This window comes from Agelaius tricolor, unplaced genomic scaffold (genome assembly GCF_023055355.1).
Source record: "Agelaius tricolor isolate 1412-34295 unplaced genomic scaffold, bAgeTri1.0.p SCAF_9, whole genome shotgun sequence".
Classification (NCBI taxonomy): Eukaryota; Metazoa; Chordata; class Aves; order Passeriformes; family Icteridae; genus Agelaius; species Agelaius tricolor.
The window spans coordinates 21,448,604-21,462,589 of record NW_027269269.1 but is presented as its reverse complement, the minus strand read 5'-3'; the positions used below and the strand labels follow the sequence as shown (position 1 = coordinate 21,462,589).

The window sequence follows — 13,986 nt, the reverse complement described above, 5'->3', positions numbered from 1 at the left end:
GATTGTTTCCAGTTGCTTGAAATGTTGCTATATTTGACCTGTTTAGATTAAATGCTTGATAGTCACTTGGAGGCAGAGCACAGTAGCTCTGAGAGTAGGTTTTAAGTGTCAGAACACGATGAGTGTGCCACTACTTTTCAGCAGTATAATTATTATTATTTTAATAATCAGGGCAGTGTTATTCTTGAGAGGAGGGGTTGCAGCCATAACTCTTGATTTACTGTCCTTTAGATATACCATAATTTCATAACATGGCACGGGTATTAATGTCAAGCTTGAGGTTCACATGAGCTCATGTGGCACAGTGGGAATGCAGCTGCTGAAGCATCTGCAAATCCAGTTCCATTGACTGTGTTCCAGTGGCTCCATGCAGCTTTCCCACTCACCAGAGCCACAAGACCCCAGATGCTTCTTCAAGATTTTCCTTCCCTGACCATTTTTTGTGTGCTGAGGAGCTGGAACAGGAATGTTGTGCCCTGCCTTGACAGTGCCTCTTCTCCCAGGCAGGCACAGGAGCCTATCCTGATCGAAATGGCCATGGGAGAGGAGCTGGCAACTTGGGGCAAGGTGTCTGTCTGGGCAGTGGGATTAGGGTTGAACACTGATGGGGAGGAGGAAGATGCTGGAAAAGCCAGAGCCAGAATAAAATTAAATATGACAGAAGTCTTCTGTTGTCAACAACCATGTCAAGGGTAAAGCATAGAGAGACTGGGGAGAGACATAACCATTAGCAAGAGGTGAAGTATAGAGGGAGAAGAGAGACTGCTTGAATAACAGGCAGGGAAGGACATGAAAATACGTTTTTGTTAGAAGGATGAAATTTGAATTGGTGGCTGTGGAGCCAGTGAGGGAAAAGAGCCAGGAATGGGTGAATGACAAACCAGAGAGATGGAGAAACTGGAATTTGGTGGATGTTGGAGGCAGGAAAGGAATAGTATGCTTGAAATCATGTCACCTTTTCAGTATGAAGATTACTGAACAAATAAATCATAGAATCATTAGGGCTGGACATAAGAACATTGAGTCCAACCATTAACCCATCACTGCCAGGTGCACTGCTAATGCCCCATGTCCCTACGCACCACACCTACACGTTTTCTGCACACTTCCAGGGATGGTGATCCCACCATTTCCCTGGGCAGCCTGTTCCAATGCTCGACCACTCTTTCAGAGAAGAAATTCCTCCTAGTGTCCAACCTAAACCTTGGCGAGCTTGAGGCCTCCTTCTCTTGTCCTGTGTGACGCCAGACCCCGTTTCTCGGGCACCGCGGGCTCCGTTCCCCAGCCCCGCTCCGCGGAGCCGCAGTTCGTGGCCCCGGTCGCGGCGGGTGGGCTCGGACACTCCGTGCCGGGACCAGGATTTGTCACCCATGGCGGGTCGGGGAAGTCACCCCCCGACACCCGTTCTGCGGCCGGGCGGGGCGCTCCCGGGGCCGGGACTCCGCGGGGCCCGCCGGTCTCTGCTGCCGCCTCTCGGTGCCGCCGGGACAGGCGAGGCGGGATTCAGTCCGGGAGAACCGGCGGGTTCCCTGCCGCGGGAATGTCGCCACGGCAGTTTGCAGACAAACGGCTTCGAGGCTGAGAGAATTGAGGTTGCTCAGCCTGAAGAAGAGAAGGGTCCTTCCTCGCCACAGCACCTTCCAGCGCCTAAAGGGGCTACAGGGGAGCTGGAAAGGGACTTCTTACAAAGGGCAAATAGTGATAGGACAAGGTGGAATGGCCTTAACCTGAACAAAAATAGGTTTAGAATGGATATTAGAAGAAAATTCTTTACTATGACAATGGTGAGGCACTGGTACAGGTTGCACGGAGAAGCTGTGGGTGCCCCATCCCTGGGAGTGTCCAAGGACAGGTTGGATGGAGCTCTGAGCCTCTCCATGGTCAGTGGAAGATGTCCCTGCCTATAGCAGGGGGGTTGGAACTAGATGACCTTTAAGGTCCCCTCCAACCCAAACCATTCCATAATTCAGCGAGAGAAAGCACAAGTATTTAGGAATATTTTACTGTAATGGATGAAACACCCAGGGGTGTAGGGGAAGGAAGTCAGAAGGCAGCAGGCATCTCAGTGTACTGAGCACAGTGTTCCCAAGCCCCAGGTTTTACTGGGAGATGGTGGAAGCTTTGCAATGAGACTCGGTGATGGAGGGAATAAAAGAGGTGAACAGACTCTGGTGAAAATCCCCGTGGTACTGTTTGCAGAGGTGGAAATCAGGGAATTGTATTGAACAGTTCAGAACACACTGCACTGCCACATTTTCCTGGGGTTTATCAAAGGCTCCCATTTTAATGACTGGCAAAAATGCCGGCCTGGGTCACAAGAGGGAGGAGGGAAGTGCAACATGCCGAAACCCACAGAACCCTCTTATTGCCAGAATAGGAAACAGGCACATTACTGCCAAGGTTTTGGTAAATTGAGGATATTTTACCTCTTACTTCTATATCCTTGATTCCCTGCCACTTATATTCCCTCGGTTTACTTAGTTAGTGTTGTTTTCTCTTTTGATGTTTATGCCCTTTTTTTCAATGCTCTGACTCAGTGTTTCCAGATGGAGATGTGGTGGCTTTTCTTAAGAACTTGGGAAAAACTTTTTTTCCCCAACTTCCTGGGGGAAGACGAGCCAGTCAAGCCCGTTTTAAATGGTAATTTTATGAAACCTGGAACACTGCTGTGCTTCATAACATCTGGCAGAAAGGTTACAACTACACAACTCTGAGTCATTTTAAGAAAAGGGTTGTCTTATGCAATTTGGGAAAAGTGGTATGTGGTCATGTAATTTAGGAATTTAAGAGAATGTGTGTGCCTCTGAGCAGAATTATATTGCATTGGTGAATTTAATGTGATCACTTCTTTTTAACCTTAATGACATGATTTTGCCTCCTTTAAACTGTTATCTGACATAGCTGTAGCAAATTGTGAAATATATTACCTAACTGTTTCATCTTAAGAGTTGAAAAAACAATACAGATTTAAGAAAATGCAATCAAATGTTGTATATATATTCAGTGTAAATATATAGCAATATTACCAGTCTTCTGCATAAATAGTTAGCATTATGCAGATATGTGACCAGATAAAATGCAGCTACTTCTTTATTTAACTATCTTCAGCAATCCTTTTCTTAATTAATAGAAATTAATTGATTAATAATACATATTTCTTAAATAATTTCTAAAGAATTATAAATATTCATAGACATACTAATCAACCACTGCTACAGATGAGTTGAGTCAGATTTATGTGAAAATACAGAACTCCCTTGTGATAAAATGACATGCATAATACATCAGTTCACACTCATTTTATTTCCACCATTCCCTTTTTCAAATGTGATTGTGGCTTGAAGAGTCACTGACAGGGTTTTTACATTGCACAGCTCAGAGGAGAAAACATCTCCCTGAGATTTATTGTGTATCTTTCATCACTGTTTTCCTGGTCTCAAAATTCCAGTTCAAAACATCGAGCTGTGCTCCCAAGAGACATCAGAAGGGAGATGACACTCTGTTTTCTTTCTCTTTCCATTCTCATTTTGACAAAGAAAACAGACTAGGCATGTTCTTCCAGCAAAGCCTTTATCCTGACTACAATGAAGTCAGTTATGATTCATCTGGAGGTGTTTCTCTCCCTTGACATTAAAAAGGACTCTTTCAGATAGGCTGTGCTAATGCACTTTGTCTATGGCCTGTTGAAACTTGAAGCACTTTTTTTTCCCTGTCTAAAATGAGCTCTGGAGTGTGCTGTGCTGGCTGTAAAGGGTAGAGGCTGTAATGGTATTTTAGATTTTCATTTATAGTCCAGTTCCTGTACAGCTGGTTTGTGAGGAGGAGGGGGTTTCTAGAGTGTTAGTGACAGATATTTTAGCTTGTATTTTGGCCTTGGCTTGTGGGCACTGCCTGGGCTAAGGGTCCTACCTGGTGGAAGTCTTTGAACTCCTTTCTGCAAGGGTCTTAGATCTAACTTGCTGCAGGGCTAAGTCTGAGGAACATGAACGTGATGAACATGCTTTTTCTTACATGAAGCTTACTTGGAAAATAAAAATGTGTTCCTAGAAAATAAAAGTGTGTCCCCATACTGTACCCAGAAAAACCGTGTGTCCTTCTGCTGGTAGCCTCAGAGAGGCACAACATTGAATAGGCCACTATTTTTTCTTTGTTTTTTTCCCTAAAAAAGGGTCTCTGAAGCATCTGATGAGGAGCAGTGGCAGCATCCCTGTGGCCATCAGGTTGCAGTAAGACTGAGCTCCACCAAGGTGGCCTCTGGACATGATGATCAAATAGGATTTTCTGTGCAGAAGCATTGGACTCTCCCTTTTCTACACCCTTTGGATATTGTTCCCAGCTTTAAAAAGGGAGGGGAACGAAGAGGAGAGGGAAGGCAGTCGAAAACTCTATTCCCCTCCCTTTTCCCCAAAGTCATCTGATTTCCCGAAAATACAGCCAGACTGGTGCACCCCCTACGGCAACTTCAGCCAACAGGATTGTGCAAGTCTTTCTGGAATTCCCCTTCCGGCCGAGAGCTTTCAAAGCCAGCATCTCACGCTAGAGGGAAGGCTGGGAAGCCGCATCCCACAGATAGAGGGTGCTGCGATATTGAGAATTAGAGCTCCCTTCCCAAAACTCAGCTTTGGGTGCGTTTGGAGGAGGGTGTGCACAGGAAGAAAAAAAAGAGAAAGAAAAGAGAAGAGACAAGGAAACCAGACGTGAACTATGGAGAAAAGGTAAATTTTGCACTCACTATAAATGAGAGAGGAGGATATTCCCCAGTGTAGTTGTCTGACAGCTAGAAGAGTGAGGACAAGGTGCTTCCCAACCCCAGGGTCTTAGCATGATTTTTGAGGTGCTGGGAAGAATGGACTGGGTACTCCTGGGGGATGTGTTCTCTGTCTTAATTTGCTGTGCACCAGCGTGGTGTCTGGATTCACTGGTGGTCACAATGGGAGAGCACTGGTGAGTATCAAGACAGAGATTTTGTCCTTATGGATCTCAGCCTCCCTTCTTGATGCTTGGGTTTGCTCTGTGCAGGAAGGGCCAGAGATATAAACTTGCTTTTCAGGCAAAACCTTGACCTAGTCTCTCCAGGGTCGGGGTTTAGGGTTTTCAACCTGCTTAGCAGACACGCAGACATACAGGCAACATTAACCAATCATAGTTTTTTTTCCCAGAGCATAACTCCAAAGTCCAATTCCTGAAGGTTTTCAGAAAGGAAGAACTGCTTTTCCAAGATGTGGTGAGTTATTAAATCTCAAGGTTTATTAGTAATTGTATTCTATAAATCATCTATTTGCCCTGTAAGACTCTACTGATTTTCAAATTGGAATGTATCTATAGCCCAAATAGCCTCCAGAACAGGGCAATGAGTAAGGAAGAGCACTTCTGATCCCTGTGTTCAGCTCCTGCAGCTTTACCAGCTCCTACAGAGGCTGAGACAAGCAGAGAGCACGACTGAGGTTGTACTCCTGTGTGAAAAGCTGCAGGAGAAGGACAAGCCCCATACAGCCACAGCCACAGCACTGACCTTTGAAACTCAGGAGCCAGGAGCTCTGCTGCATGCCATGTGCAGCCAAAGTCTGGCTGTTCCCTGGGGCTGTGCACACATGAAAATGGAGAACACTGCTGCCATGTCATCTTCCCTTCTCTTTCCTCAGGTCCCTAATCTTCTTCTGTCTCCCTGTCTGGGCTGAGGCAGCCTCTATGTATGGAGAGATCTTGTCACCCAATTATCCGCAGGCATATCCCAATTATGCCAACGAAACCTGGCACATCCGGGTCCCTTTGGGATATGGTATTCACCTCTATTTCACACATCTGGATCTTGAACCATCACAGGACTGTGAATATGACTTTGTGAAGGTACTGTCTGTGTCCTTGAGTGAGAAAAAGACAAGAAGGCAGCTTAGAGCACAGAACAGCAAAGCTGTGCACAAAGCTCAGAGCTGGGAGAGGAGTTATGCACAGCCTTCCTGTTCTGAGCTCCAAGAAGTCCAAATGACTGGTTATGTCTCCACTAGCAGTCATGAAATCAGCTCAAGTTTGCTTTATAACCATGTGAGTGTTGGCTGCCAACTGAGTGTCCCATTTATGCCTCCCATCCCATGTTTCTCCATATTCCTAGGAAAAGTGTTTTTAGCCATCACTGACACATCTCTGTGTGGCAGTGCATATTCCTTGCCATTGAAGCGTAGGTGTAAAAAGACCATTTTCTTAGGGCAATAGTTGTCTGTGCCTGAAATTATCTGGAATTAATCAATGAGTGGATGCAGATGATTTATTGCAAACAGAAATCAATGAGTGGACAGAGATGATTTATTGCAAACAGAAATTGATTGGAAAGGATGGAGGTTAAAAACAATCCATCTGTGTAGGCATATGGTCACTCAGATAAAGTGCTGTGGTCCCTTGCACCACAGTTTTTTTATGATCTGTGCACCACAGATTTCTTAGAGCCAGCTCTGCTCTATGTTGTCCCACAAGGCACAAAAGATCAAGCACTTCCACACAAACAGACAGAAACACGACCATCCTGTCCTGCCATAGCTCTGTGTGAATAGGGGCAGTAAGGTCAAGTGCAGCACCAGGACACCTTTGAGGAGGACCAAGGTGGGACAGAAGGATGAGTGTTCTCTGTAGTAACCTGTGTCCTTTTGCAGCAAACCAATGAGCCTGTTAGGCTGCTTTGTGGACTGTCATGGTTGGTTTTACTGCTTTGAAATACTATTTTGGTGATTTTTTTTTTTTGGACAAATGGGCCTGAAGAAGAGATGTCAACAGCAAACACTGTGGATTAATTTGTATCTGAGAAATTAAGGCAAATATTTCACTGGGAAGACAGTAGGAGGAACACTCTTCAAGTGTCTTATGAACATCATGAAACTGGCTGTCCAGGGGCTCCACTTGGCTGCACCTGAGCACCTAAAAGCTGAAAGACTCAAGTGCTGGTAATTCCAGATGTTGCAGTAGTGAGGTGAGGTGTCTCTGAATTCTTCTGCAGATCCTGTCTGGTGGCTATGTCGAAGGCGTGCTTTGTGGGCAGAAGAAACCTCCTGCCCCTGGCTCCAGGATTGTGGAGGAATTTCGTGTCCCTTACAACAGCCTCACTATGAGATTCCAATCGGACTTTTCCAATGAGGAGCGTTTCACTGGTTTTGCTGCCTACTACGTGGCAGTGGGTAAGGTTAAAACAGCCTCCTCTGAATCTCTGCAGTGTCCAGGCTGGGAGGAAAGATGACAAGAAGGGTTTTTCTTACAGAAATGCCTTATTTAAAGAGATTCCAGCAGACAGAGCTGCATTCCAGTATGGCCAGTGTAAATACTTTTCCTTGTTGTCCACTAGTGTTTGCTTCAATATCTCCTTCCCTCAGGGCCCTCTCCTAATTTGGCTGATTCATTTTTTCATACTTGCAGACTTGGATGAGTGCATGGATTTTGTGGATGAACCCTGCAGTCATTACTGTAATAATTATATTGGAGGTTACTTCTGCAGCTGTCCACCAGATTATTTCCTCTATGAAGATAACAAAACTTGTGGAGGTAAGAGATGTGCATGACCTGTGATCAACAGCAAGAATTCATTTAAGCCAAGTGAGATATTGTACTCGGAAGATTTTTTCAACCTTCTTAGCCATTTGTGACAGGTATATTTTGGGAGAAAAAACCCATCCCAGTGCAAATCTGAACTGCAGTAGACAGTGGTTTGAAGAATTTCTATTAACATATTCTTAACAATTCTATTTCTATTTCTGTGTCAAGAGAATTAAGAAACTACTGAACGACCTTCTTTAAAGACTATGATGGAAAACCTTCTTAGCATACTGCTATCTGTGAATCTTTAAATCTCTGACAAAACAGGAAAGTTCCATAAGGACAAAAAAATCACCAAGGGCCTGCTTGGCTTGAACCAAAAAGTTGCAAGATCACAAACAGTGCATGTTGAAAGGAGTGTAATATGAGAACCTGAGAATGAGGAAAGGAGGCCTAAATCTCTGGTGGAGAGTAAAAAGGAATTAAAGTTCCTGGCTAACTGGATAGACAGTGGCCCTGGCTTCAGTTTCTGGGGAAGATGCAATGTTGTGCCATGGTTATTGCAGGTAGCTGGGCAAACTGGGAATGTGGTAGAAGAGGGAGAGCTTGTCAGGTGCATGGACAGACCATTTCCTTTCTGAATCCTACTCATGTTCTTTCCTCACTCCTAGTGAACTGCAGTGGGAATGTCTTCACTGAGCCAACAGGGGAGATTTCCAGCCCCAACTATCCCAGCCAGTACCCGGAGAACTCTCGCTGTGACTACCGAGTGGCTCTGAGCCCGGGCTACTCCGTGGTGCTGACCATTCGCAGCGGCGACTTCGACGTGGAGCCCGCCGACTCCAACGGGATCTGCCACGACAGCCTAACTGTAGGTGTGCAGCTCAGGGAGCTCAGGGGTCAGGGTGCTCTGAGTCTCCCATCCATCTTCTCATGTTTAGAAAAGACTTTGGTACTGCTTAACTTTATTTTCAGTTGTGTTGTCTTTTGGAGTTTGTGGGAATACATTTGAATATGTATGCATTGAGTGTGTGTTTTAATTGCTCTCTCAATACATTTGGCATTTCTCATTTATTCTTGTTTGGTATTTTCCCAGATTGTCTCTGGAAAACAGCATTTCGGTCCCTATTGTGGCAACAAATTCCCAGGTCCTTCTGAAATCAAAACCAGGAACAACATTCTTGACATAATCTTCCAGACAGACCAGGGCATACAACACAGAGGCTGGAAAATACGCTACTATGGGGACCGTGAGTAAATGCTTGGGAATGTGTTCCCTCTGCTGATGAGTTAGGGACAGGGTTTGTCCCAGGTCACATTGGTGCACAACAGCATGTTAACATGTTCACAGCTGCTGGTACTGAGTAGGGATATGCCTGCTTACTGGGGGAAAAACATCACTGGGGAGAAAGAGCTTGGGAGCTGGAAGGAGAGTGAATCTTGAACCAGTTCATCACTGATTTCCACCTATCTTTTCAAAGCTGTAACCTGTCCCATGAGTGTCATCTCCAACTCTGTTCTTGACCCAAAGAAGGACAGGTATATCTTAAAGGACATTGTGAAGGTGACCTGTGTGGAAGGCTACGAAATTGTGACAGTAAGTGAAATAAAGAAGCATATGTCCCCTCTGGCCTGCTCAGCAACATCTGGAGGCCATTACCATCACGGGTCCTGAGTACTTTTGGGAACCCAAAGTTTTCAACACAGCAGTAGTAAGAGGAATCCTCTTCCAGCCACTACAGCCTTTTGAGGCCCCTCCACTGGAGCACCTGTGTCAGATGTATTTCATGTCCAGAGACTTACATGGATCATATGTTTTATTTCCTAGCAACGAGATAGCATCACAAGTTTCCTCTCCAGCTGTGAGGAAAATGGTGAATGGAGCAACTCCCACCTGAGCTGTGTTCGTAAGTGACCTGTGTCTGTATTGTGGGAAGGGAATTGGAATGAGTGTTTAGGATCTAGATCCACTGTATCTCCAGATTAGGAGGATGCTAAATGGACAGAGGAAGTGAGCTCCCATGACTGTACAGGGACTAGAGAAGCTGAGTGGTTCCCTGTCATACAAAATAACCACACTGTTGAGTGAGGGTGCTCCTTTGATTGTATTTGATCCTTTTTGTTCTCTACAGCTGTGAACTGTGGTGATCCCCCTCATGTTGACAATGCCCAAGCCTCATACATCTCTGAACTCCAGGAGCCTCTGTACACAGCTGCTGTCCGCTATGAGTGTGAGGCGCCCTACTACACCCTGGAAAACGAAGGGCATGGTGAGCATTGCCTCTGCTGCACAGTAATATTCCTTGGGTTAAGGGCCCAGAAAGTGCTTCTGGCACAGCCATGGGGCTGGGATTTTGTGCTATCAGGTCAAGACTGGTGTGGGGTTACAGGCAATAGTTTAGTGTTGCCTCTGTGTTTAATGAACTCTAACAATGCCTGGGCTGTTGACCTTAAATTCATTAGAAGTCTTCTCTCTGTTTGTCTTGTGAGTGAACCATGCAGGTTTTTGTCACATGTAACACAAAGTTCTGGTGGAAAAGTAAAGGACTCAAGAAATCTGTTAAATGAGTTTCTCCCAAAAAGGGATAGAAGCACCCTGGTAGGGAGATAACAGCAATGTTTACCAAGCTGTGCTTGCTTTGGAAATAAGAAGGTAGATGTATCATATACAGTAGTGCTGTTTACCCTGTGTTTATCTTGACTGCGTCCTTATGGAATTCTTTTTCCTCTCGTGTTTTCCAAGCCATATATCGGTGCTCAGCCAGTGGAGAATGGGTCAATGAAGAGATGGGAACAAAGCTACCAAAATGTGTCCCAGGTACTACCAAATACTGTATGTGCATGCAGCATATGAAGAACACTGCTTCTTTCATCTCTGTATTTTCTTTTCTTAACTTCCCGCTGATAGAGAGAATTTTAAACCCCATGTACTGCTCAGTTTACCCTCGTAGAGGAGGCAGCATGACTTGCCCTAGCTGTACATGATGCCTGTTCACTCCTTCAAAACCCCAGATCCTCACTGGCAAAGTACAAGATCCAGGCGGAGGAGATTCAACTCTCTTAAAAGTCCAGTCACAGCTTAGACAGTGGTTTGGATTATACAAGTACACAGTAAGAAAGACAAACTGAAAGATAAAGCTCAGGGAATTTACTACCCAAGAGGAGGCTACAAAGAATATGAAGCCAAATTCTTCTCAGTGGGACACAGCAATAAAAGGCAATGACAGGTTCAGGTTGCAACAAAGGAAATTCTGATTGTATCTGAGGAAAAATGCTCCCCCAGAGCACTGGAACTGCTGTCCAGAGAGGCTGGCTAATCACTACCCTGGGAGATGAGCAGAAGTTCCCTGTCAAAGCCCCTGGGTAACCTGGCTTTGGAGTTAGGAGGCAGGGGGGAGGGCAGTTAGGGAAGAATAGGTTGAGCTAAAGGCACTGAGAAGTACCTTCCAGCATAAACTTTCCCATGATTATGTGAAATTCTTTAACAAATTCTGCTTCATGCAAATTAGAAGCTATCTGCTGGCTATAGTCCCTTAATCTCTGATTTTCTAACTAAGAATTCAATGCAAGCAAGACAGTGTGATAAGAAATCAGTTTCCTAGCAATGTCAGAATGACCAGTCTTATTTATGTCCTTATTATTAACATTCTGCAAAATGTTACTAAGCATTTTGCTCAAAAAAGCATGGAGCATCTTTTCACTCAGAAGACCCACAGATAAGATCCCCTACTGCTTAAGATTTTACATACTTATAGAATGGAGAGGCAAAATGGTAAAACATCAGTGACAAACCTGAGCTCTTAACCTGAGGCTATCTGGAGTCCACAAAAAACAAAAACAAAACAAACAAAAAAAGGCAACAAAAAAACACCACCACCAAGAAAAAAACAACAACAAAAAACCCCAACCAAACCAAACCAAAAAGATATATATTTAAAGAGCAGTGTCATATTTGTAAGAAATCAAGCAAGTATTTTTTCAAAGATTTCATCTGAAGAGCATAATTCAGCAAAGGAAAAATGCCAACTAGAAGGTGAATAAATTGTGAGCTTTGACATACCTAACACTGTCAGGGTGACAGCTGCTTTCCAGAAAACTGAATTTGAGAATGAGCATTTTAAATCTAAATTGAGTGTTGATGGTATTTTTTCTAGAATTTTCTTCGATTTCTCTGTAAATACTAATTGCAAGCTCTGTGGCAAAAAATATTAACATGGTTACTCACATTCAAAAGTTATTTAGAGGACACAGGAAGGAGGGGACTGTGGGCTTTTCAGCAGTACTAAAGAACCCCCAGTTTGTAACTGCTAATTCTCCCATCTTGTCTTTCTCCCATCTTTCTTTCTTTTCTTTCCAGTCTGTGGGGTGCCTAGCAATCCCATCCAAGACACAGGGAGGATTTTCGGAGGCACCCGTGCAGAAAAGGGGAACTTTCCGTGGCAGGTGTATTTCAATAACCCCAGAGCAAGTGGAGTGCTCATCTCTGACAGATGGGTGATGACTGCAGCGCACGTGCTGGAGGGGTATGACAAGCCCACCATGTATGCTGGGGTAATCAATGTTCGTAGAGATTTCCTGACACAGGAAGCTGAAAAGCTTATCCCAGAAGCTTCATTCATCCATCCCGGTTGGAAGGAGGAGCCTGCAGAAAGCAGGGTCGATTTTGATAATGATATTGCGCTGCTGAAGCTCAGGGCTCCTGTGAAGATGGGTCCAGACATCTCACCCATCTGCCTTCCTGGTAAATCACCTGAATATGAGCTGGAAGAAGGGACTCTGGGCTACATTGCTGGATGGGGCCGGAAAGAGAAAGGAAAGCTCCCTGCTGATCTTATGAAGGCCCAGATTCCCGTGGTGAACATGGACAAGTGCCGGTCTGTGAAACCAGACGGCTTCGATGACTCCGTGGTTTACGTATTCACGGACAATATGATCTGTGCTGGCGGTGGCAAGGACAGCTGCCAGGGGGACAGTGGCGGAGCCTATGCCATCCAGGACCCTCTGAATGCCACCCGGTACTATGTGGCGGGGCTCATCTCCTGGGGGCCAAAGTGTGGCACCTTTGGCCTTTACACCAAGGTGGTGCGGTACCTGGACTGGATCACAGAGACCATGCACCAGCACGAGGGCAAGGAAGCCTGGCAGAAATAGCTGCTGGTCCTCTCAGCACCGCCACCCTTTCCAAATGTGAGGGCTGCGTGTCTGGGCTGGCTGTGACACTGTGCACTCTGTGTATCCTGTGGGCAATATGTAACACATTGTAACTCGTCCTGCCTAGGCTGAGCGGAGAGCCAGGGGTGTGGACCTGTTTCTCCCACTGTCATCATGTCTGGGAAGGGAAATTCTCCTTCTTCCACTCATAGTAGCGTAAAAGGAAGACATTATTCTGAATAAAAGAGTCTTCTTCTGCTTCCTTTCATTTTTTTCTATCCTATTTTTTCCCACTTGGAAAAGACCTAGCTGTGCCCATTGAAACCTGACAGGGAGGTTTCAATGAAGACGAGAGAGAATAATGGTTGGTTCCCATGGAAGGTTCAGAGCCTGGTTTCTGATTTATGTATTTCCTGACTTGTTCAGAATATCTAACAGCATTAAAGAATGTCCAAACTGCCTTTTGTGCAGTGTGCTATTGTGTCTGTAATGCCTTTCTTCTTCTCAATCTAGACCCGGTTCTCCTTGAAACTCCCTAAATCAAATGTCTAATCATATTCTGACACTGCTAGCTTTCATCAAGCTGGAACTTGTAGTACCTCACTCTCTACCAGTCTTTATAAAATTCTTCTGAGATGGTTTCATCTCACTCATCAACCATTACCAGCAATGAGGACATCAGACTTCTGAATTAAGCTGCAGAGAACAGACATTCAAAAGAATTTCATTCACCTGTCCTCAGGCTTTTTTTTTATTATTATTTTGAGTTAGAAAATAAATAAAGCTTGATTTTTCTCCCAGAACACTACCTTCTCTTGATTTAGTGAAGGAATATTATCTGACATGTGTTAGAGGTATTTTCTGCTCTGAAAAGTCCTATATCATTCACAGACACTTTCTACTGAGATGATCAGGGAACTGGTACAGATGGCATACACTGAAAGACCGGGTTTGTTCAGCTTGAAGAGGAGTAAGCTAAGAGGGGGTATCTAACTGCTGTATTCAGATACTTTAATTTCCAGCTGGGCTTTTTCCTAGTATGTGGGTCAGCACTGGAAAGGTGCCACAACAGACTGTCCCCAGATCTCAACAATTTTTCCCTGAAGCTCTGAAGTTAGCCTCACTGTCAGCAGTGGATTGGACAGAGACATCTTCTTCCCTATAAACCTAAGTTTATATAGGAGTTTAAGAAATGGTGAGGAGGATGTGTTCAGCTCTTGGGAGATTTCACATGGAATCCTGCACTCAGCTGAAGTGTCCTGGACTGCCAAGCAAATTGTATTCTATTTGCCATCTGTTTGGCAGTTGTCTTCTCTTAAA

At 44.8% G+C, this 13,986-nt stretch overlaps 1 protein-coding gene across 2 annotated transcripts; it reads left to right on the top strand.

Annotated features, from left to right (window-relative positions):
- Positions 1 to 4,508: 4,508 nt before the first annotated feature.
- On the top strand, positions 4,509 to 13,126 carry C1S (complement C1s). Of its 2 annotated transcripts, none has more exons than XM_071433127.1 (12): positions 4,509 to 4,715; positions 5,147 to 5,224; positions 5,643 to 5,847; positions 6,986 to 7,163; positions 7,399 to 7,524; positions 8,187 to 8,386; positions 8,612 to 8,765; positions 8,997 to 9,112; positions 9,344 to 9,422; positions 9,648 to 9,785; positions 10,259 to 10,333; positions 11,873 to 13,126. In XM_071433127.1, the coding sequence occupies exons 2-12, from the start codon at positions 5,220 to 5,222 to the stop codon at positions 12,664 to 12,666; spliced, it is 2,070 nt and encodes a 689-aa protein (XP_071289228.1). In that variant the 5' UTR covers positions 4,509 to 4,715; positions 5,147 to 5,219; the 3' UTR covers positions 12,667 to 13,126. The 2 variants fall into 2 exon arrangements, with proteins under 2 accessions (XP_071289228.1, XP_071289227.1); XM_071433126.1 differs by having other exon boundaries at positions 4,510 to 4,715; positions 5,160 to 5,224.
- The last annotated feature ends 860 nt before the right edge of the window (positions 13,127 to 13,986 follow it).